Below are 24,400 nucleotides of genomic sequence, written 5' to 3' on the forward strand. Positions count from 1 at the left end.
TAAAAATAGGTTATAAATGCTTTTTATAGACCAAATCGTCCGATCCAAGGCAACGTGTTCCTTTAAGGCTATGGTGGGATCCATCTATTAATTGGTGTAAGAAATTGGTAAATAAAAAGATAGTTTGGGTCATTTAGGGGAGGGGTTTATCAAATGCTCACATTCAAAAATGTAATAAATCAAAAGAAAGTTTAGAATGCTTTCATGAAGTTTGCATACCCTAAGACCATGTTACCCATGGCAACCATTCAAAAACACCTTTCCCATTCGCGATATGAATTATTTATTAATAGCTATATATTTAAGTATATTTTTCTGTCGAAAGTTTTACTGTATTCATTTATCTGGAATAGGTACATCGGGATGGGTTTTTTCTCATAGCCATGCACAAATCATTACTCAAAGAAAGCTCGTCCAAATAATCATCAAATTAGCTGAGTGTTGCACTTTTCAGAGTCAGAATCTGCAAAGGATCAGAGTATTTTTTTACAGTGATGGTACTTTATTTCTGTCTTGAAATTTTAAAGTCCATTTGCTTTGTCGGGATCTCGTTTGATTTCTTGGCCCAACTTCATGGATCTGCTTACCATCTATTTCTGCACATTCTCTGCTTTCTGCACTAGCGCCAAATTTCTGTGCTTGCTGTGTAAGCGGAGAATACTGGAGTACGCAAGTGCACAAGCAAAATATCTCCAGCTAATTTATGAAATACGCTTGACATAAGAGCAGACTTCCTTAAGCACGATATTTTGTCTTGTCTGGTCTTTACTGTACAAACCGCCACCATTGGGCTATAAACATGCAAACCCTCATGCATGCATGCTCCTACTTAAATTTTATATATTCAAGGAGGGACATTTCAATTATTGGCACAGGGGCTACGCCAATAAGCATTTTGCTTACGGTCAGCATGTGTAAGCATTTTTGCTTACGGTCAGCTGGGCCATGAAAATTAAGCCCAGGTTTTTTTTCATTTGTTTTATTTTTTAATCGCCCTTTGCTTTTAAGATTTCAGTCAAGGGGAATGGTGCAAAGTTTGTTAAAAACCTCTAGCTTTCATCATGATGATTTAGCTATTCTGTAAATTTTTTAACCAATTGTGGCGCTCTGAAAGTTACTGGAGGTTTAGACTTTTATCATGGATACAGAACAGACTTATAGTGTCCACATCTCCCATTATTCCAAGAAAAAAGTTTTATCGAGAATGGCTTAACGAGTTCAAATAAATAAACCTGAAATTTTAAAATCAATATCGACGACAATTCCGAATAAATACGCTTATTGAAACTAAAGATCATCATAGAATTACAAATCATGAAATTTGATCGCTAATTTAACAGCCAAATCCTATCAATGAAGTCAATTGATATAAGGTTTAATAAAATGATGTTGATTTTGTTGTGCGAGGTGAAGTAAGACCCAACGATTGGAGGTAGGCGACTATGACACTACTTGCGACAAACAAAATAAAAATTGTTCTCAAGATGCATTTTGGCAACGTTTGCCGCAGGCACAATATAGTAACACTCAAGCTGAAAGGATTAAAGGATTGTGTCATTGATGTCTGAATGTGTTTTGTAAGTAAAATTTTGTTTGTCGAGATTTGTGAATAGTTTCGAGCGACACAGTTGGTTCACCAAACAGGTAGTCGCGACTGTTTTTGAAGTGGTTGAGGCGGCACGATAAATCGCGGAAGTAAAAAATGATAGTCGTGACTTGACTAAGCAATCAATAGGCTCGACTGTGAAACTAGTCGCCCATGTTTCTGGAGGAGGTTTTTCTTTTTAAAGGAAATGTTTTATTGACAGTATTATTTTTACTGTACAAGAGTAAGGGACGACGCTGTTCATGTATACAGTTCATCATAGAGAAAATTGTAAATATTTTGAAATTATTTATACTTGTCGGAAGTGAATGAATGGCATGTTTTAAGTATTACGTTTTTTAAATTCATTTGTGTTGTCGTTTTACCCTCGTGAGAGAGTTTCTTGCTATTTTTGTCTTCTTTTGATGTCTAGACTAATTTACAGGCTTTGCCTGTGTTTGACGAGCGGAGAACACGAGACGCGTATGTCCCTCGCTTGGTCGTGTTGAAGCGTTCAACGAAAACAAGACTTTGGCTAATATCGGCTTTCAAAGTCAGAGTTGTAGTTTTGAAAAGATGAACTGGCAACTTGTCCAAATTGAAAAATTCAGTGCCATGTTTTAAAGTCAAGACCCCATGGCTGAACTCAAGTCAAGTTCAAGAAATCTTTGTTACCATTATAAGAAGACAACCTTTTTTTTTTATACTAGCCCACCAATTTTTTACAAACCAAACTTGCCATTTTTTTAATTTCCCTTGGTGACTTTGCTTTGTTTGAGTCAGATGCCATTTTAATTATCCCGTTAGTTTTGCAATCATTCGATGGTTTCACCCAGAAACAGGGCACCAGGCATAATGTTATAATGACATGGCATTTTGGCTGGTAACATATTTCTGTTAGATGCTGAATGGGAGACTTTCCAACGCTAGGCGGCAGCAGACATACCGGGTAAATTTCCATTGTTTACGTAGTTCTGAACATGCGCACAATTCTGAGAACAATGGATTTACCCGGTAAGTCTGCTGCCCTCTATCGTCCCAGAAAGTCTCCCATTGGCATCGGGGATAAAGAATATTAACTTTTGTTTTACCCATAAATACACAGATATGTGTTCGCACTGTATATTTGGCACTTTCCCGAGCTCTATTAATACAAATATTACTCGGGTGTGATTCGAACCCATGACCTTTGTAATTCTTTTATCTACGTGTATTAAATTATCTATTAAATAAAGAATTCAAAATGCCTTTAGCCATGTTAGCTACCGGCCAAACTCCAAACTCGGTGGTGTAGTTGGTATGACAGTCCTTTAGAATTGCAAAGGTTGAGGGTTGAACCCCAGCTGAGTAAAATGCCTGTGATTGTGTGTTCACAGAACTCGGGAAAGTACTGAGTATACAGTGCTAACAAACATTGGTGTAAATGGGTAAAACAAAAATGAAAAACATATTTCTGCTTACTATCTTTATTTGTTGTACTATCAAGCTTTTCATTACACCCAAGCTGTTGGTAAAAGCATTGTTGAAACGTATCAACAACTCAAAGAGTGTCAAGTGTGGTATTTGTCTGAAAATTCTGTTTAAAATAGTAGTTTAAAATTACCTTTTTTTTCTTTGTGTCACGCCATAGTCACACTAAGGGCAAAGGGAAATCTCTGATATTTGGAACTGGAAAAACGCTTCTTAGATTAAAATTAGTGGGCATCAAAACTGTCATCTTTTTACATAACCATGTTACTTCAAAGTGAAATCATTCTCAAAATACTTTATATCAAACGCTGCTGTAGGATTCAAACCAGAGGCTTTTATTGGCATTTTTTTTAAGAGTGATTACCCAATGTATACCTTCCCTTTGAGGTAGGAGCATATTCCTGAGTAAGTGAAAACATTTTTGAAACTTTGCATGGTGGAAGGAAATACGATATAGAAAGGTTTGCAATAACACCATGTAATGACTATCTCTAATGAGTTGGGGTGGTTCTGAAAAAAGTTGAAACCATTGGTTCTTTTCAGAACCACCCCAACTCATTAGAGATAGTCATTACTATGGTGTTTCCGCAAACCTTTCTATATTTTTCACAATGTTTCCGCTTTCAACATTGGCATAAACCATTTTTTTTAGGATTCATAAGAGCTGTGGTGAAGCTGAAGGTTGTTCCTTTGAATTAAATATCCCCAAACCTGCAATTTCTTTGAAGGTTTCAGAACATTTCATTTTCTTGGGAAAGATCCCCCCCTCGGTCACAACCACACCCCTCTTTATTATGATGGAATTTCCTAACCATGGCTTAATTTCATAGAGGTGCTTAAGCAGACAAAACTGCTAAAGAACTTCCTGCTTAGCAGAAATAATCGGTATACCAGTCACAAATTGTACATGTGACATAGCAGTTTGGCTGGTTACCGTATTCTGGTAAGCAAAATTGTGTCGCTTTGCTACTTGTGCTTCAGCAGATCTATAATAAGGCCCAGAGAGGACGAAGTTTATAACGGTTTGCTGAGTTTCAAAATGACTGAATTATTTATGTGTTTGTCCACTGGTAGTGTACATGTAGAAGCAATTTGAATAGTTTGTGCCTGGATTTTAACTGTTATATATTAAGGTATTTTATCAAACTCTGTGTTTAATATTGTACGTTGTATAGTGTAAATATTGTACAGAGCTAAGATGATATCAAGGCTATGTAATATTTTGTATTGAAATAAAGTGTGTACAGTGAATGCATACATGACATATTAAATGTGTGGCGTCAGCCTTAATTAATAAATTTACAAGTAGGATTTTAAACTTTGCTTGGTGGAAACTTGTTGATGTTTTGATGAACAAGTTTGAAAATCTCCCCGATTATGGAAACCCTTTCCCCCGTTATATGTTGAATCTAATTATAAATATCTCGCTGATTTAAGAGATGTTAAATTTGCATTGGGGACAAAGAATATTAATCCTGGTTTTTACCCATATACACAGATGTTATTTTGTCCCGATGCAAATTTTTAAAACATCTTATCGTTTGCAGTACCCGCTGCTAAACATAGGATTCGAACTGCCTCTAGCCACCAGGCAATCTCGGTGGTCTATATAGTTGGTACGACACTGCTCTAGAATTGCAAAGGTCGTGGGTTCGAATCCCACCCGGGTAATATGCCTGTGATATTTTTCACAGGACTCGGGTAAGTACTGAATATACAGTGCTAACACACATCAGTGTATATGGGTAAAAACCAAAATTAATATCTCCCTGATTGTTGTAAAAATATCCCTGATTACCAGATGTAAAAGTTGGCAGCTACCCCCCCCCCCCATCTTCTACCCCTAGCATGGGCGTCAATCAGGGGGGGGGGACAGGGGGACATGGCCCCCCCCCCCACCTTTTGGAAGGTGGGGGACACAATATCAAATGTCCCCCACCTTTTTAAGTACCTTTATCATGAAGCCCAAGTTGCACTGTGTAAGACGAAACCCTGTGTCCCTATGTGGGCATTAATCCTGTGGGCAAAGGATGACACAATATCCCCCCTCAAAATTGGCCCTAGATTGCATCACAGAGCATCTAAAATGCAAAATTTTCCCGGGCCCTTAATCGGGCCCGCACCCCGAGCGGTAAAGGCTTCTCAAACACATGCTTCATCGTTGACAGATTTGCACCTCCCCCTTGAAGGAGTGGAAGGGACGTGTACCACAGAGCATCTAGAACTCCAAATTTTCCCGGGCCCTTAAGCGGGCCCGGACCCATGCCGTAAAGGTTTCGCATTCGTGAGGTCACTCTTCGACAGATTTTCCCCCTAAAACTTGGTTCATAGATCCGCACTTGAAAATGCTGTCAACCCAAAAGGTTCTACTGCTGCTCACATTGTACAGATGTTCTGTTCCATTCTGACAGATTTGCCCCCATAAAACTTGTGTCTTAGGTCTGGTGATGATAGGGATGAAACGCCGTCTGAGCATTAGAATGCAGAAACAATATGGATATAATGAAGCTACAATTGAGCTGCTTTTTAATAACCATGATAAAAATAGGTGCATCATAACTTGAAACAGGCATTAAATTCCAACATCTGTGGGGGGGGGGGGACATCACCCCTCAGATTCACTAGATTGCACCAGAGAGCATCTACGTACGGGCTAAACAAAATCCTGGGGCCCTAAAGCGGGCCCCAGACCCCACGCCGTAAATGTTATGTGTCCCCCCCCCCCCACCTTTCAAGACGGATTGACGCCTCTGACCCATAGGAAAACAAATGTCTTCATCCACCTCTGGTTTGGTGGCAAGCTTGTGGGGGATAGTATGTGGTTTAAATTGCTCCATGGAATATTTTGTGGTTTACTCTTTTGTTACACATTTCTGTGCAATTAAAAAGAAACATTACAGTTTATCTTTAGTCGGATAACCATTTTTTATTATATTTTAAAAACTAAAACATTGCTTAAGCTCTCGCCATCATAGCAATGTTTTTAAAATGATACAAAATCAGTCATTTCTTTAAAAAGTATTAAGTTTGTGTCAATCAGAGACAAATAATTCCATATTCAATTTTTTTTTTTTTTTTTTTTTAATAAGGCCTTAACCAATGCTTTTGCCAACAAAAAAATTCAGGAAAAACAAAAGGTTTGTTTGAGAGAATGTTTCTCTCATCTGAAAAGAGCAAGAAAATCACGAAAAAAATTGCCAAAATCACCAATAATTATCTTGAACTAAAAACAGCACACACGACCATGCTTTCTTCCTGTTTAATTGACTTAATGTTGTCACCATGACGTCACTCGAGTAGCGCCCCCCCGCCCCCACAAACATGTCATATATACTCACTTGCTTGGCACTGACTGTATTTTTAGAAGAATTTCCCGCCTTCTTTTACGAGGGTTGATATAAATACACGATAGAACCAAATTGTACCTAAAAAGTATATAGTAATAAGTATCGGCAATAGTAATGCGTAGGCTCACGCCATCATAACAAAAATATCGCCAATTCAAGAGGCTGTGTCGTCATGAACGAAACATGCCCGGCGGCTGTACATAGAAATGTGAACTTTAACCCCGGCACACGAGCGATCATGATACGGGGCTAGAGTGCGTGCACAGACAGTAAACTGGATGATAATTCATACTCCTAGGTACAGCCACAGGTCTGTTTGATCATGGCGACGAGACCTTTGAATACAACCCTTAATTCACATTTGATGCCTCTCATATGATCTCCCCGCCCTAAATTCATCTTGATGACCCATTCATCTTGAAACCCTAGACATCTAATTGAAACCCCATTTACGTTGACTGCGATTTACACTAAACTAATTTCTCAGACTGAGCTCATGAATTTACCATTGAACGTGTTCGAAGTGATTGGCTACGTCTGGTCTAGCCTTTGTGTTTGCAGCTGCGACAATGTTGCCATTAATTCGGGCTTGGTCTAAAGTAGCTGAAAGTAAAGCTATTCCCCACTTATCCTATCCAATTGTTTTTTTCTGTCTAACTGACAATAATAGCGATGTTCTCATATGCGGTAAATAAAATGATGATACGAGAGGCGAATAAACTATATAAGAACCACCAACCTTACAAAAATTTAAGCTAAAACAGAGTAAAGTAGGATAAAGTTACTCTATGCTACTGTGACACCAATCCACAAGCTGTAAAAAACAGCAATCCCACCTCTGCTACCATTTTTTTAAACGGCGCGCGTTGAATTTTGGCAACTCAGCCCTCTAGCGCCACACTCCCATCACGCACAGCCCCAAAGCCACTACAAGCAGCCCCAAGAACGGCTGTACGGAGGCTACACTGTTGCATTCGTCAGTGTCGCAGAAGCACACGCTGCCTTTGAATGAGAAAGAGCCGTTAAGGAGCGGCCTGACGGAAGGGTCCACTGTTTTCAAGATCCAGTTCTCGGCATCTTGGTCTGTGTAGCATTTGTTTCCTGGAAGTTCATTGGTAGCGAAGTTTGCACACGTGCGCTCAAAGTCGTCCATATCAACTGCAAAACGGAATAAAGACAGAATGGTGTAAAATAACTCTCTAGGCCCGGTCACACAGGCCCCGATAACGAGAACGATAACGAGAATGATGAAAATGCACACCCTCGATTGGTTGAAATGCTCCACGCAGAATACGCCCACGCTCATTCAACCAATCGAGGGCGTGCATTTTTATCGTTCTCGTTATCGTTCTCGTTATCGTTCTCGTTATCGGGGCCTGTGTGACCGGGCCTTCTGCCTCACTGCCTCACGAAACACATCGACTGTAGACCCGTGGAGATAAATCATACCTGTATCTTGCCTTTCTTCTATAATGTAACCAAACCGAGGTTGGAAGGAATATAGTCTGGTCCATTTCACCATGATGTGTGAATTAGAACTGCAACTGTCACTGCAGGGTACAGGACACAAGTCACAGCAAAATGTTTAACCAAAACAAAGTCCCAGGGAATTCCGTCCGTCCGCTGGAAGGAAATTCTGTCCCATAAATTATGGGGAATTAACATGGGCTGGAGGGGGATTCAAAAGAGGGCGCTATCAGAAGTAGCTTGTACATAGACCTTTTCGCAAATACTGGGGCGCGCGCGTAAAGCTTGGAATGAGGTGCATTGTGATCTAGCTGGTATCCAAATTTGATCCATATCTATCCCACAATGCAGATCATTCAACAGTCTGCGCTTGCGCAATGGTATCTGCGAAAAGGTTGGGCGGGGGGGGGGGGGTCACACACGGAATCTCCGGCCTGCCACAGCGGAATCCGATCAAATACCATTCTAAAATTAATATGCACATTTCTTCAACAACCAACCAATCAACTCACGGATAGTAGTAATTACGCCATCCAGTTTTGTGCAATGGGCTACCTGATTGGCTGGAGGGGCTGGACAGGTCGCCACATACTTCGAGTCTGGCGGGCTTTTCTCACAGTCCGGGTTCGGTGAAAATACGCTGTTGCAAAGGAAACACTTCAGTGCGCCCGCTACGGTCGAAAGAAAACAAAAAGCGGACATTGGTATGTAGAGTGGCCACCTGTCTTTATTATTTTTAAATCAATACTTGTGTTCAGCGTAGGACATTGTTCAGCCAAAATTTACAAACATATTTTTTTTTAAGGAAATACCCCCCCCCCAATAATAATAATAATGATAATAATAATAATAATAATAATATTTATAACAAAATTATTAATCAATAAACAAAAACAAAATGAAATAAAGGAAGATATGTGCATAATTAAAAATAAGCAAACTAAACAAACAACCCCTCAAAAAAAGTAAACAAATAACAAAATAAATAATCAATAAACAGAAACAAAATGAAATAAAGGAAGATATAATTATGCATAATAAGCAAACTAAACAATCAACCCCCTCCCAAAAAAGTACGAACATAAAACGTGAGCATTACAAAATTGTTGTTAAAATATATATACAAAATACAATATATAATTAATAAGTCATGAATAACATAATATAATTTAAATGAGTGCCAATGATATTGGTGTCTCTGCTACATAAACAGCTCAAAGAAAACTAAAATAGCCGTCAGGTACACCTTTACAATCCCAAAAACCAAAAGACCGAAAGTTTTTGGCTGTTGTTGTCGACGGTTGTTTTGGGGGGCGTGTGTGGCGTCTACGTTCGTTAAAAAAAAACAGATGCGTGAATAATAAAAAGTTTGTTTGTTATTTTAAAGTCTGTGGCCCTTTTCGAAACCACGGTTTCGGCTTTGGATTTGGCTTCAGGCTCCGTCCTCTAGTCTGAAGCCCTGAGCACGTAGGGCTACGCAAAGCAAGCGCAATATGTAAAAACAACCGCGGGGCCAAAGCGAGCCTGAGCCAAATCTGGAATCTGGAGCCGAAGCAGTGGTTTCGAAAAGGGTTTAAAGGAACACGTTGCCTTGGATCGGTCGAGTTGGTCTTTGAAAAGCGTTTGTAACCGGTTGTTAAAAAATGCATATGGTTAGAAAGATGTTTTAAAAGTAGAATACAATGATCCACGCACATTTGCCTCGAAATTGCGTGGTTTTCCTTTTACTTTGCGAACTAACACGGTCGGCCATTTATGCGAGTCAAAAATAAATGGCCGACCGTGTTAGTCGACGAGGTAAAAGGAAAACCACGCAATTTCGAGTGATACTTGTGTGGATCAGTATATTCTACTTTTAAAATATATTTCTAATCATATTCATTTTATAACAAACGGTTTCAAACGCTTTTCAAAGACCAACTCGACTGATCCAAGGCAACGTGTTCATTTAAATGACATTACTTTTGTTGATAACAACCCGGGCGTGTTTGCATGGACGGCCGAATGTTAGTAAAACACTTCATCGCGTTAACAGATGTTTTAACCAAATAATACACATTTTCTGCGAACTTTTAGTTTAAAAAAAAAACTACCGTGAATGTTTGTTTTGTCTCCTAAAATGTCAACACTATGTTTGCAGTTTTTTATTAAAAAAATTGTATTTTGTTTATATAACGTCTATAGACGATAATAATTTATTGCTCTTATATTGCGCTCTCTCTCTCATCTCCAGGACCAGCCTGTTCGAGGGCGCATGACAGTAAAAATTGCAGAATAAAGTGACAACATTAAGTGAACAGCTTAAAGGAAAGTACACCTGTAAAAATATAAGCAAAGTAGATATACAACTTTACAAGCAAAAAAGTGCATTAACACCCTAAAACAATAAAGGCTGTAAAACAATGCAACTTTGATACAAGAAAGCAACAGTATAGGCCATAAAATTCAAAACTAAAAGATACAAAACTGAAGGCTTTCTTAAAAAGAAAAGGTTTTGAGTTGCGATTTAAAAAGACTTTTGGAATGCAGTTTACGGATGTTTGCTGGCAAGTTGTTCCATAGATTTGGTGCTGATGAATAAAAAGCTCGATTTCCTAAAGTGATAAGCATTTTGCCCTTTGGATACTCTAAGAAGACTTCACCTGTTGACCTGAGGTTGTGACACCTTTGACTTCTGACAGTAATTATTTCATTAACATGCTGTGAATTCGTATGTTCAACTTAATGAGTGTGGTTTCTGTGCTAGTTTTTCCTGTAAGCCGACTGAAGGGGCGGGTACACTAAAGTCATATGATTGTTGTGAACCTGATAAAAGACTGCCCTTTCAACCAATTTGGAAATGAAAGATAGTTTTCTAACCGTTTTAAATGATGTGACCTATGTTTACTTTCAAACTGCCCTCTGTTGACAAAACACTGTATACGTCATCTTTCGCCGGGCAAAAAGACGCGTAGTCGTGGTAAGATTGCATACACTTTCTAGCTGGGTGCCAAAACACAAAGGTTTTGCCCGGCGGTATGCGCGCGAGTCATGTTATGGTTTTCGAGTGACGTCAGAGGTCCCATCGTCTAGTAACATAATAGTGTTTTTTTTCTTTTTTTTCTTTTCATTATTTTTATGGCCTTCCATAGTTTTTCAACCTCGGTTGGCAAAAACTCGGGCTGTGACGTTGCGATAGAAGGGGCGGGTACACTAAAGTCATATGATTGTTGTGAACCTGATAAAAGACTGCCCTTTCAACCAATTTGGAAATGAAAGATAGTTTTCTAACCGTTTTAAATGATGTGACCTATGTTTACTTTCAAACTGCCCTCTGTTGACAAAACACTGTATACGTCATCTTTCGCCGGGCAAAAAGACGCGTAGTCGTGGTAAGATTGCATACACTTTCTAGCTGGGTGCCAAAACACAAAGGTTTTGCCCGGCGGTATGCGCGCGAGTCATGTTATGGTTTTCGAGTGACGTCAGAGGTCCCATCGTCTATAAACATAATAGTGTTTTTTTTCTTTTTTTTCTTTTCATTATTTTTATGGCCTTCCATAGTTTTTCAACCTCGGTTGGCAAAAACTCGGGCTGTGACGTTGCGATAGAAATATTTATTTATAGGTCCCTTTTCGAAACCACGGCTTCTACTTCAGATTCGGCTCAGGCTCGCTTGGCCCCGCGGTTGTTTTGACAATGATCGTGCTTTGTGTACGTGCTCATCAGAGAGGACGGCGCCTGAAGCCGAAGCCGTGGATTCGAAAGGGCCATTGTATTTGTTCCCTGTCAAATTGACTTTCACAGTAATTATGATGTGCAGTATATTTCTCTGTTGATCGGTATAGAGGTAGAGTTCGGGTATAGGGAATGAAGAAACTTTGTGATTGAAAAAAATATGCTATTGAAATTTGTTTTCTGCAGAAGCATTTGTATTCATCATTGAGATAACTGTTGGTTATGAAGAAGTGGCTGTTGCGCTTTTACAATAAATGAAGAAAGACAAAAATTATATAAAAAGTAGTAAATTAAAGGAACGTTACAGAATTGGTAAGAAACAAAAATCGTGAAGATCACAGATTTACATAAAATTTACACGGTCTAATGATGATGATGGTTGAAAACATCCCTTGAAATATTTCATATTTGATGAGAAATAAATAATAAAACTTCGCGTTTGGAGTTTATCGCTCAGTGAGCGTTTTATTCATTTCGTTTTGGCATCGATGCAATGCAAAATTTGTAATCGGTGTTTCACTATTCTCTCGTGACCCAGATGGCCGATCGATCTCAAACTTCTACAGGTTTGGCAGTGTATGTGTATGGTGGATTACATAAAGTGCGTACACTGATAGCAACTGTTTTATTAGCAAAAAACAATTCTTTAATGTTCCTTTAAGTGAAGGCTGGAGGTCTCCTTAAAGAAAACTTGTAGGATGGAGACCCCAAGAATTATTTGTGTACAACATTACGTATCTATATGAGAAATAATCGTCCAATGTAAAGAATAGACTGCAATAATTGAAGGCACACAAACTATAGTAACACATGAAAAGACACAGAGAAAAACACAAAAAGGACAACAGTGTTGATTGGTCGTTTACCATTACCTTCACTGCAGGCCAAAGCAAGCGCAACCAGCAATACAAACTTCGTCATCTCTGTAGTTGTATAAAGAGGGTAAGGGGAAAATCCAAATTCCTGAAAACAGAAGCAGAAATTATGTTTTTGTCTGCTAGTTTCAAAATTAAGAAGATTTTAATTAAGAACCCGTTCCCACCCTTTCTCTCTCCTCCATTTCAAACCCCGGCTGCTACCAAACCGAGGTAAGAAGGGAAAGTTGGTCTCAACACTGTAGAGGAACAGTGTTGGTAGCTTGCCCTCTACTGTTGTCCCCAAATTAAATAGAGAAGCCGAGTCAAAGCATTTTGTAGAATTCACACAGAGTTAGATTAGCGTACCATCACTCACCATGATCCGTTTTATTCTTATTAATAACTTATTTGCCAGAAGCCAGTTATTTATCTTAACTAGTTCAGTATTTAAAGTATTTACAGCAGTGTCTACATGAGGGTGGTTATATAATTATGTTTGTATCATCTGCGAAAAGGCAGTATGATAATTTGTCAGATGAGTTACATATATCTTTAACATAAATAAATAAACCATGGTTTCAAAATGTCAAACCTGTTTTTGTCTTGATAAAGCAAATCTTCGAAGAAAAAACAAGGATTGCGAGAAATGTTACGGTTAAATTCAGCACATAACTCCATAAAAGGCCCCCTCCGCCCAGAAAGAAAATGATGTCCAAATTGTGCTCAATTTTGCCGCCCACAGTATTCACCGTTTAACGGCACCCCGTTTAACGGCACCCCATTTAGCCAATGAGTCTTTCGACCGTAAGCGCAGATATCTGCGGTAAAAATGTCATGGAATTTTGCTTTGATCTTACCTTCTAAAGTTCTCTGAGAAACGAAAAAAGTCCAGTAAACTTATTTTCAGTCTCTGTCCTGGTCGGTGTATAGGCTTCCGGAGTCTGCTCTTAGGGTGTGGCGCGAAAATGCCGCACAGATCGGTTTTTATACCCTCAGCCCGAGTTCCAAAAGCTTGTAAGCACGTCATATACTATTTACTTAGTACATTATTCCCTAGTTGAGGGCACAAACCAACCAAAATACCGTGTATAAATTAACATGATTGTAACTGGTGCCCGGCCGTTTTGCTTGTCAGCCAGCTAGTCTGCTTAACTTCTCAATGAATTGAATGAGCCCTAGTGCGCAAGACATTTGAACCTTATGGAAATTTCTGGGTTTTTTCTGTGTAAATGCAATATCCGGTATTAGGTCCAATATTATATTAAAGACACTGAACACCATTGATAATGGTCAATACCAGCCTTCTCACTTGGTGTATCTCAACATGCATCACATCACAAACCTGTGAAAATTTTAGCTCAATCGGTCGTCGAAGTTGCAAGATAATAATGAAAGAAAAAACACCCTTGTCTCACGAAGTTGTGTGCTTTCAGATGCTTGAATATACTATTCAAAATTAAGAAGATTTTAATAAAGAACCCGTTCCCACCCTTTCTCTCTCCTCCGTTTCAAACCCCGGCTGCTACCAAACCGAGGTTAGTAGGGAAAGTTGGTCTCAACACTGTAGAGGAACAGTGTTGGTAACTTGCCCTCTACTGTTGTCCCCAAATTAAATAGAGAAGCCGAGTCAAAGCATTGATGAGTATAGGACAGATGCCAGATATCAATAACTCAATGTACATTTATTTCCATGTCAACAATAACAATTAAGCATACAATAGAAAACAAATATCGATGAGAATAATAGACAGATGCCAGATACCTGTTTCTCACAATGTGTTATACTAACAACCTCTCCCCGTTACTCGTTACCAAGAAAGGTTTTATGTTAATAATTATGTTGAGTAATAACCAATAGTGTCCATCTTCGAATCTCAAAGGCACTGGACACTATGTTACTCAAAATAATTGATAGCATAAAAACTTACTTGGTAACGAGCAATGGAGAGCTGTTGATAGTATAAAACATTGTGAAAAACGGCTCCCTCTGAAGTAACGTAGTTTTCGAGAAAGAAGTAATTTTTCACTAAAATTATCGAATAATATGATTTTGAGACCTCATAATTAGATTTTGAGGTCCCGAAATCAAGCATCTTAAAGCACACAACTTCGCGTGACAAGGGTTTTTCTTCGATCTTCTATCAATATCTCGCAACTTCGATGACCAAATTGAGTTCAAAATTTTCACAGGTTTGACTGGTCTTTGACAATTACCAAACGTGTCCAGTGCCTTTAATTCGAGCGAGCACAACAAAAAATCAAGCAAACAAACAACAACAAAAGGTGTTTAGCTTCCGGAGTAGTTCTATCAATAAAGTTGAACATGGTGAGACCCACCTTTGAGTGTTTTACTGTGATGTGATAAAACTATTTTTCTTTTTTTAGGGTAAACAATGTGAATTATGTGGAATCTAATTATCGAGTCTATCATTACTTATTTTAAAGTGCACCTTAAATATACAACTATCTCAGTACACTGTAGTCATTTGAGAGTTTATTTTTACTAGTCCAGAGTGTATCTATAAGGTCAATGTTGGTTCAGCGTGCATTCATAATATACTTTTCGATATCACGGCTTCGGCTTGATTCGGCTCATGTTAGCTTGGCCCCGCAGTTGTTTCGACAATTATTGCGCGTGCGTTGCGTAAGTGCTCAGGGCTTCAGACTAGAGGACGGAGCCTGAAGCCGAACTCAAAGCCTAAACCGATGTTTCGAAAAGGGCCACCGAACCCACTTTCGGTCACGAAGATTTCTCACCGGGCGAAGGAACGGGAAATCCCGAAATGAGAAATAGCGTCGAAAACACAAAAGACACCTAGAAACCCAAGACACACAAAGAACAGTTGCAGAGTTTATTTGTTTGCTTTTCTTTGAAATGTTTTATTTAACATTAATAAAAAAGCCCACTTAAAACATCATTCAATACATGGTAGGCCATACGTGCGTGACAGTACCAATGCACCCCAACCGACCTTGGTTTAAAAGCACTTGACACGTTTGTTAATGTAAAAGCACTTGACACGTTTGTTAATGTAAAAGACAAGTATTTTTACTTGGTGTACCCACAAATTATGCACCAAATAAACATTTGAAAATATTTAGTGTCGTAAAAGGGATGGTAAATCATAAGTCATTGTTTTGGTTAGTGATGTTAGTGGTTTCATTCGATGCTTTTTATGGCGGATGTGCATGGATCATATATGAACACAAAACTAAAGTATGAAGTTATTTCTCCTGTGGGGTGTAGCGCTGAAACTGATTGTCCTCTTATTGATTGCGTGGACATAAAATTTCTCCTTAAAAACTTGTTGCTGTGTTTATCTCAACACTCGAATAGGAACTGTTAAAGGCAGTGGACACTATTGGTAATTACTCAAAATAATTATTAGCATAAAACCTTTCTTGGTGACGAGTAATGGGGAGAGGTTGATGGTATAAAACACTGTAAGAAACGGCTCCCTCTGAAGTGCAATAGTTTTCGAGAAAGAAGTAATTTTCAACTTATTTGATTTTGAGACCTCAGATTTAGAACTTGAGGTCTCGAAATCAACCATCTAAACGCACACAACTTCGTGTGACAAGGGTGTTTTTTCTTTCATTATTATCTCGCAAGTTCGACGACTGACTGAGCTCAAATTTTCACAGGTTTGTTATTTTATGCATATGTTGAGATACACCAACTGTGAAGGCTAGTCTTTGACAATTACCAATAGTGTCCAGTGACTTTAATACTCCAGTTGAAGGCTTTTACATGTGACTTGTGTTGTATATTTCTGTATAAAACATTGCCTATACATTAGCATGACGCTGTCTATCATATAAAGACAAGACTGTTTCTTTGGTTTGAGGATTATTAAAGGGATTGTACAATTTTTGTTATGCTTTAGGCTACCTTTCTAATCACATAGTTTGATCAAATGACTGCGTGTTTTTTCTTCTATTATGACATCGGACTGCTCTAAATGCCAAAGGTATACTTTTGCTATTAACTGTATGTGTGCCATGTATAGGCCTACACATTGGGCTGATAGTGTTGTGATGTTACTGCACATGCTGTGAAAGTAAACATCAATATTGAGAAAAGAAAAAAACCCTGATCGATCCTTAATTACCGATAATATTCCTTTAATCAAAGTATAAACTACAATATTCATTTCTGGTTTTTACTCTTTACACCGATGTGTGTTAGTACACTGTAGCTTTACTTGCCCGAGTTCCGTGAAAAGGGTCGCAGGCATAACTATTAGTACAAAACACACCTTGTTGTTAGTTTGCAAATTTTACATCGACTAAATACATCAAATGTGTCCAATGATTGTGTGATCACGTGACGAGGTTCTTTCCAGCCCTTTGCCTGCCCTCCTCCTTGCTTCGCTGTCTTCATTGGTACCCGGTTTCTTCTCAGTCCAGCTCCTATCCCTGCGCCCTCTGTTGTTCCCATTCGAAGCTACCCGTCGACATTTCAGCTTCGGTCTGTCCCTGTTAACATGAACGGGAGTTGACTCGTCATCAACGCGGTCGATTGAGGTGTTCCCCAGGGGCGAGTGATTGGTCTTCTGCATTGACCTCACATCAGTCTCACTGACGTCGCTCCTTCTGAACCCAAAGGCGGATCTTTTACCGGGGCTGGCGGTCGAGTCATCACTCCTCCGTAGTCCCTCATGTACCTCGCGTATTGTCTTCATGTACTCATCAACGCTCAGACCCTCTTTGATGATTGTTAGCAGGTTACCATGGTGATCGCACCATTTACCAGTTGTCTTATCGTATGAGCCGTTGAGGGAGTGCTCCACAATATCAGCACCCAGTAATTCTTCGTGTAGTGGCACGCGTAAGCCTACTGTAACATCGAGAGCATAGAGGATTATGAATGAGGTTACTGCACTCCACGCAATGATGGCTACGCAGGCCAAAGCCTGGACACCTAGTAACGCAAACCCACCTCCAGCCATCAAACCTAAAACGGGAAAGTAAAACAAAAATATTTCAACCAGAAACACTGGAAAAATCACTTAAAATTTTGAGGTCTTGGTTGACCTGTTATTACTCTTAACAAGAGCCCAGGCCACAGTTTCTTCTTCTACGCAGTCGACCAAGTCATAGTGTGATTCTTGTTCATGATGTCTTTATCTGATGTAGGTTAGTTCCCTTAAAGCGTGAAGTATACTGTTCATCAGTGTAACATTTTTTTACAAGTTTTTGTCGAGATGAAACTGACGTTTGCCCTTTTACTGTCGTAGTATGGTCTGGTTGAATTGAACCCTTGCACTTTTGAATGATGACTTGTTTTGATGACTGTTGTGGTGAACTCAAGTGCGCCTTCACTTGAAGGGTGTGCCTTCCCGCGTTTTTTATAAATTTTTTTATTCTAGATTTCGTGCAGGTGTCCCAGAATTTCGTCCGTCAGAGATTCTGTCCCATAAAAGGGAAATTAACATAATAATAATGAATAATAAAGAATATTTATAGGGCGCCAAAATCCACCAAAATGAGGTGCTCAAGGCGCACAGTAGGGGGAACCACACACAGCAAGGAAAATAAGACAAATAGACCAATTACACATAGGCGAGATTAAACAAAGTGGTTTTCAACTTAACCTTGAAAGTATTGATGTTAGAAATATTGCGGATTTGTAGAGGCAAGTCATTCCAGAGTGTGGGTCCAGCATGGGAAAAAGACCTATCGCCCCATGACTTGCTACTCTTAGTCTTGAAGCATGCATGTATTGGAAGATCGGAGAGATCGCACTGGAGTATAAGCTTTTACCAAAGAAATGTTATATATAGGAGCAGAACCATTAATGCAATGAAAGATAAGCAACAGAAGTTTGAAAGTAATACGAGATTCGACTGGTAGCCAGTGTAGCGACTTCAGAACCGGTGCAATGTGAGTGTGTTTCCTGGCTTGAAGAGGAGGATTCAAAAGAGGGCGCTGTCAGAAGTAGTTTGTTTGGCAGCAGAAGTTGTCCCCCGGAGACTCGGTCCCCCCTTAGGCCTATGGCAAACTGTGTACAAACTTCCTAAGATAGCGCCCTCTTTTGAATTATTCTTCTCAAGCCAGTGTTAATTTCCCATACGGGGGACTGAATCTACGGCGGACAGAATTCCCTGGGACCGGCAAGGACTTCGTGAACTTTCAATTCTTAACCTAAAGGTTTATAAGTGTATGGAAGAAGCTACTATACTAAAAAAGTGAAGCCAGACATAAAGTTACCTTTCATTCCATTAAGTTCATCCAGTGTATCTTCCTCACCGAAGACACCAACGGCTAGTAGACCCCAGACGGCAGACAGAGCGTGCACAGGGACCACACCTACCGGGTCATCAATGCCGAGTTTCTCGGTCACCATGCAGCCAACGCACGCTATCACTGCTCCAACCATACCAATTACGAGGCCTTGCCATGGTTTCGCCAATGCACACAAAGCTGGGAGGGGGATACCATACATAATATTATCACGTTGAGTAATAGGTATCAATGAACTTCTATGTAATATTTGATCGGACAAATTTGTGTTGCTCATGAATGGTCTAGGAGGTACTGGTCAAGAGAGGGAAGGGGTGGGAGAGAAAAACACTTCTGTCTGAGGAGGTTAGGATAGTCGAAAGGAAGGACTGGGTTTCAAAGATCAATTAATTAAACATTCCACTTTTGTGTGCACACATTTAAAATCATATTCTTTTTGTCCATGTTATGGGTTCCAGATGAAAGTGAAATGTGAATGGATTTTCTTATTGGATATTGCCTGGAACTGATGATGGCCTGTAAATTGCCTTGTGTGTCATGGTACCTAATTAACTACCATAAACCCCCATACCAATGTCACCGTGGTCAAGTGGTGTTAGACTACAGGGCCCAATTTCATAGAGCTGCTTAAGCACAAAATTGTGCTTAAGCAAACAAATCATTGCTTTATAAAATCAGATTACCGGCCAAGACTCCACTTAACTGTTATGCTAAGTAAACAACAGCTAAATACTAGTCATAAGCAATGTATATGGCATGAAATTTTGGCCAGTAAAATGTGTAAAATAAGCGAGCTATTTTCGTGCTTAAGCAAATATTTTGCTTAAGCAGCTCTATGAAATTGGCCCAGGACTTCCAATCACCACAAGGGTTGTGGGTCCAAATTCGAACAAACTAACCGTTGATTTAACGATGACTAGAATGAGTGCTATCGTTTATTACTGAATCACAGCTTGTGTAATTCATAATAGACGTTAAAGATGCTCTGTCAGAATTTTGGCCCCAAACATTAAAACAAATTCTTTTTTAGAGTGAATGGTATTTCGAAGAGTATCACCCGCTCTAAAGAAAAAAAGTTTTACTTTTACTTTTAATGGTCAGTAACCATGACAAAAATTTAAAACGTTTATAAAACACATAATAATTGGTCACGTGATATATTGTCGGGATCCCGACAAAAACTAATTTTGAGCACTTTATTTCACTGCTTCTAATAATTGGCGGACTTTTTCGAGTAATTGCTCAAATGAAAGCTTGTAATTCTCGACCCCAATCAAAATACTTATTGAATTTTAAATCAAAATTGTTGGGTAAAATCGGGCAAAAATCTGACATAGCATCTTTAAACCAATGTTCGTTATAGGAGATTGGCTGTTGTCAGTTGTCGTTTATATTCTTTGAGCTTTGCTGAATTCCCTCGTTGAGAGGATCATTAAATCCAAACCTTGTTAATATTTGACGCCTGCTAGTTCAAACCCGCGTTATACACCTTACATTGTGCACCCACATTATTATTGGCAAGAAACAAAAATCGTGAAGATCACAGATTTACATAAAAGTTACACGGTCTAATGATGATGATAGTTGAACACATCCCTTGAAATGTTTCTGTCTGAAATTTCATATTTTGTAAGAAATAAATAATTTAATTTCGCGTTTGGAGTGAGCGTTTTGTTCATTTTTGTTTTGGCATCGATGCAATGCAAAATTTGTAATTGATTTTTCGCTATTCTCTCGTGACCCAGATGGCCGATCGATCGAACTTCTACAAGTTTTTCAGTTTAAGATATTGTAAAGGGCTTACACTGCCAGCAACCTTTTTGCTAATAAAACCAATTCTATAATGTTCCTTTAATATTACTCCAGAAATGGGTCAAACTGACGTAAAATTCCAGTTAAAATCTCATTTAAAAACCAGTTTCCGGGTCACCCAGAAAACCTCGGCATGTATGTGTAAAAGGCCAAGTCACACTGCAGCGATAACGAAAACGATAACGACGCAAAGAGAACGCATTCTATTGGTTGAAATGCTCCACCAGAATACGCCCACGCTTACACCTTTCACACGATAGCAAATTAACAAGGATCCCTTTGTTAAATTGTAGGCCATAGACTTACCTGATATAGCTACTAGTGCACCTAGAACACCGTTGATAATGTAGTTCACCTCAAATTTCTTCCTCTTCGTCACGTAACTGAAACAAAAATGAGAAGGGATTTTCTTTTCTACAATTAACAGTTTGTCAATTAGGGTTAATGGGTATGGGTGGTTTACGGGTTAGGCTTAGGTTTAGGGTTTGGGCATTGGGGCTATGTTTAGGGCTAGATTAAGGGTTGGGTGCTAGATAACCAATAGAGAATCCCATTTAACCCACGGGGTGTTAAAGTAACACCAAATTTAATTGTGTTTGCACAATTGAGTGTTGTATCAAATTTGATTATTTTTGAGTTATCTATGCGACAACGCCCATGGTGTCAATTTTAACAACTCCGTTTTGCAGTGTATGACCGTTGGTTGTAATATAAACATTGACGAGTAGAACTCTTAATTAGGCCTATACAAATTACATTGTGTACATTCTGGGTGATATATTTACACCCAAGACTAATTATCTACCAAAACAGTTGCATTGGTGTTATTTTAACACCCTATATGTTGTTAGTTTTGATTCTCTATTGGGTATCTATATGTGATAACAACCATATGGTGTTAATTTTAACACCGCGGTATTTGCAGTGTAGGCCTACCAGCCACACTGTCACAACCATTAATTAAATACTTTTACAAACTGACTCCCGCTGTGAAAAGTAAAACATATCAGAACAAACATGTTCTTTGACCTAAAGGCTGTGTATATCAAACGGTATTAAAAGTAGCAAGCTTTCCCGACAAGGGATGATATATAGTCTATTATGATTTTATCATAAATCACAAATTACACTGGCAGATAAAGGCCTGTGCTTCAATATTTACCAGACAAATCAATACGAAATGCCGCTCCATTAAACAAAAAACAAAAAAAAAAAAAAATAGGTCGAGCAGCTTGAATCCAAATCGAATACAAAATAGTGACTTTCGATGTCAACATTTTTATGGCCTGATTTTGTTTTCTACAGTCGCAGCGATTTAGCGCTGAAGATTGAGTCAAGGTTTTCTAGCGACCTAAAAATGTCATCGAATATTGGAGGCGTTGCTATTTCATCGAGGTTTCGGGCAATGAAGGGTAGATGGCTTATGGTACTCGACTAATTGAAGGTTGTGAGTGTTTTACAGAAGAGTGAATGGCAAGAAGAGTCCTTCATTTATAAAGGGTCGACATTGAGCTGTGGACACTTTGTTGTTATTGTGTATTTTTTTCTCACCGGATAATACGATAAATCTTGACCTATTTACATATAGAGCTGCTTTAAAGGCAGTGGACACTATTGGTAATTACTCAAAATGATTGTTAGCATAAATACTTACTTGGTAACGAGTAATGGAGAGCTGTTGATATTATTATTATAAAGCATTGTGAGAAACGGCTCCCTCTGAAGTTATAACGTAGTTTTCGAAAAAGAATTTTCCACGAATTTGATTTCGAGACCTCAGTATTAAATTTTGAGGTCTTGAAATCAAGCATCTGAAAGCACACAACTCCGTATGGCAAGGGTTTGTTTTCTTTCATAGTTATCTCGCAACTTTGATGACCAATATTGAGCTCAAATTGGGTATTTTATTCATATTATGTTGAAATACACCAAGTGAGAAAGAAGATTGGGCTTTAAAGAAGAGAGTCCTTCATTTAAAAATGGCCGACAGTGAGCTTGGACACTATGTTGTTTGTGTGTATTTTTCTCACCGGATAACAAAACCTCTTGACCTAATTTAATTCATAAAGAACACTATTAAAAGCAGTGGAAACTATAACATATTACTCAAAATAATTATGAGCTAAATTAATTAAGACACAAGTAACTGTACGCGCATGAACATTTTGTTTACCAGAATCAGGTAACCAGCTTAAATATAATTATTGTCACCATGTACCAGCTGTTTTTATGTGACTGCTGTTCTGCTTTTATACATATTTTGGGCAGTTTGTTTCAAGACAGTGGACACTGTTGGTAACACTAGGCTCTACAGTTGGTGTATCTCAACAAATATACATTAAATAACAAACTGGAGAAAATTTGAGCTCAATCGGTTGTCGAAGTTGCGAGATAATAATGAAAGAAAAAACACCCTTGTCACACGAAGTTGTGTGCTTTCAGAATTACCAATAGTAATTACCAATAGTGTCCACTGCCTTTATAAGGACTTCTAACAAAAGGCAATGTGCATCAATGATGTTTTTTCCGTGTCGCTTGAGTACCTTATGCGTGCACTTTAATAAGATTATCATATTGCTTTTGAGTGTGTGGTATTGTCTTCTAATTCAACCAAGGACGTCATAACGAAAGGCATTGTGCATCATGAGTGATGTCACTGACAAGAACAATTGAGTCATTGTGCCAGGTCAAACAAAGAGAACAAAACAGGGTCCTCCATTTGTTATATTCCAGTTGGTTGATTGGGTATACCTTATGTTCGATACGTGCAGTAGAGTGTGTGTTTATTGTCTTCCTATTCAACCGAGGACATCAACAACAAAAAGGCAAATTGTGCATCATGAGTGATGTCACTGACAAGAACAATTGGGTCATTGTGCCAGGTCAAACAAAGAGAACAAAACAGGGTCCTCCATTTGTTATATTCCAGTTGGTTGATTTGGAACCTCATGGTCGTTACGTGCCCTAGAGTGTGTATTGTCTTCTAATTCTTTCAAGGACGTCATAACAAAAGGCATTGTGCATCATGAGTGCTGTTACTATAATAAGAAGAATTGGGTATAATGATATGTCAGGTCAAACAAAAGAGACAACAAAATTATAAGATCTTAAATATATGAGATGTTCTTGTGTTCAGATTGAGTTACCTTATTTAACCATTTACGTGCACTATCTTAGTATTCAAACAAGGACACAATACAAAAAGCACTATGCATCAATAAAGGGGAAAATAGCTATAAGTTAATAAGCATCAGAGAGTAGGTCAACTTGATTTCAAATTGGAAGGGAGGACTTGTCGGTAAGAAAAGAGACAATACTTGTTTTTGTTATTACTATCACAATAGACGATGGTTAAAGGGCCCAATTTCATAGAGCTGCTAAGCACAAAAATTTGCTTAGCATGAAATTTCTTCCTTGATAAAAACAGGATTACCAACACAATTTCCATTTGATGCATGTTGCTTGTTACTGGTATTCAGCTGATGTTTGCTCATCCTGAAAATCATGTGGAAATTTGGTTGGTATAATCCTGTTTTTATCGATGCAGAAATTTCATGCAGAGCAAATTTGTGTGCTTAGCAGCTCTATGAAATTGGGCCCTGATTCACTGGATACTACTGTTCAAACGTAAGCTTATAGGCACTTCTTGTTGGGTTAAATAATAAAAGTAGATCTAACTGCCTTTTAGGATGGATTGAACTTTTTGAATGACATGTCCGTGACGTCATGTTTGTTTAAGTTTCTGTCCCCAATTGTTAACAAAAACTAATAGATACTGTAGGCTACACGTTTGGTAGATGTCAAAGACCAGTATTCCCACTTGGTGTATCCCAACATATGCAGACAATAACAAGCCTGTGAAAGTTTAGACTCAATTGGTCAGTTGCAAGAAAATGATG

The 24,400-nt window shown here is 38.7% G+C and overlaps 2 protein-coding genes across 5 annotated transcripts in view; both read right to left on the reverse strand.

The window, feature by feature from the left end:
- Positions 1-5,769: 5,769 nt before the first annotated feature.
- On the reverse strand, positions 5,770-13,456 carry LOC117301497. The gene is made up of 4 exons (XM_033785518.1): positions 13,301-13,456; positions 12,459-12,549; positions 8,382-8,540; positions 5,770-7,560 (listed from the first exon to the last, which is right to left on the reverse strand). The coding sequence occupies exons 2-4, from the start codon at positions 12,505-12,507 to the stop codon at positions 7,292-7,294; spliced, it is 477 nt and encodes a 158-aa protein (XP_033641409.1). The 5' UTR covers positions 12,508-12,549; positions 13,301-13,456; the 3' UTR covers positions 5,770-7,291.
- A 2,641-nt stretch (positions 13,457-16,097) lies between these two features.
- Positions 16,098-24,400, reverse strand: part of LOC117301251 (putative ammonium transporter 2) — a 31,277-nt gene continuing 22,974 nt past the window's right edge. For all 4 annotated transcript variants that reach the window (XM_033785123.1, XM_033785121.1, XM_033785120.1 and 1 more), the window contains 3 exons: positions 20,808-20,884; positions 18,657-18,869; positions 16,098-17,400 (listed from right to left, as the gene is read on the reverse strand). In XM_033785123.1, coding sequence (XP_033641014.1) covers positions 16,742-17,400; positions 18,657-18,869; positions 20,808-20,884 — 949 coding nt within the window. In that variant the 3' untranslated portion in view covers positions 16,098-16,741. The remainder of the gene's footprint in view (positions 17,401-18,656; positions 18,870-20,807; positions 20,885-24,400) is intronic.

This window comes from Asterias rubens, chromosome 17 (assembly GCF_902459465.1).
Source record: "Asterias rubens chromosome 17, eAstRub1.3, whole genome shotgun sequence".
NCBI classification, from domain to species: domain Eukaryota; kingdom Metazoa; phylum Echinodermata; class Asteroidea; order Forcipulatida; family Asteriidae; genus Asterias; species Asterias rubens.

Coding starts and splice junctions, on each gene's coding strand:
- LOC117301497 (XM_033785518.1), bottom strand. CDS start 12,507: ATGACGAAGTTTGTATTGCTGGTTGCGCTTGCTTTGGCCTGCAGTGAA. Junction 8,541..12,458: donor TGCTTTGGCCTGCAGTGAAG/GTAATGGTAAAC, acceptor TTTCGACCGTAG/CGGGCGCACTGAAGTGTTTC. Junction 7,561..8,381: donor TGGCGTAATTACTACTATCC/GTGAGTTGATTG, acceptor TCCGTTTTGCAG/TTGATATGGACGACTTTGAG.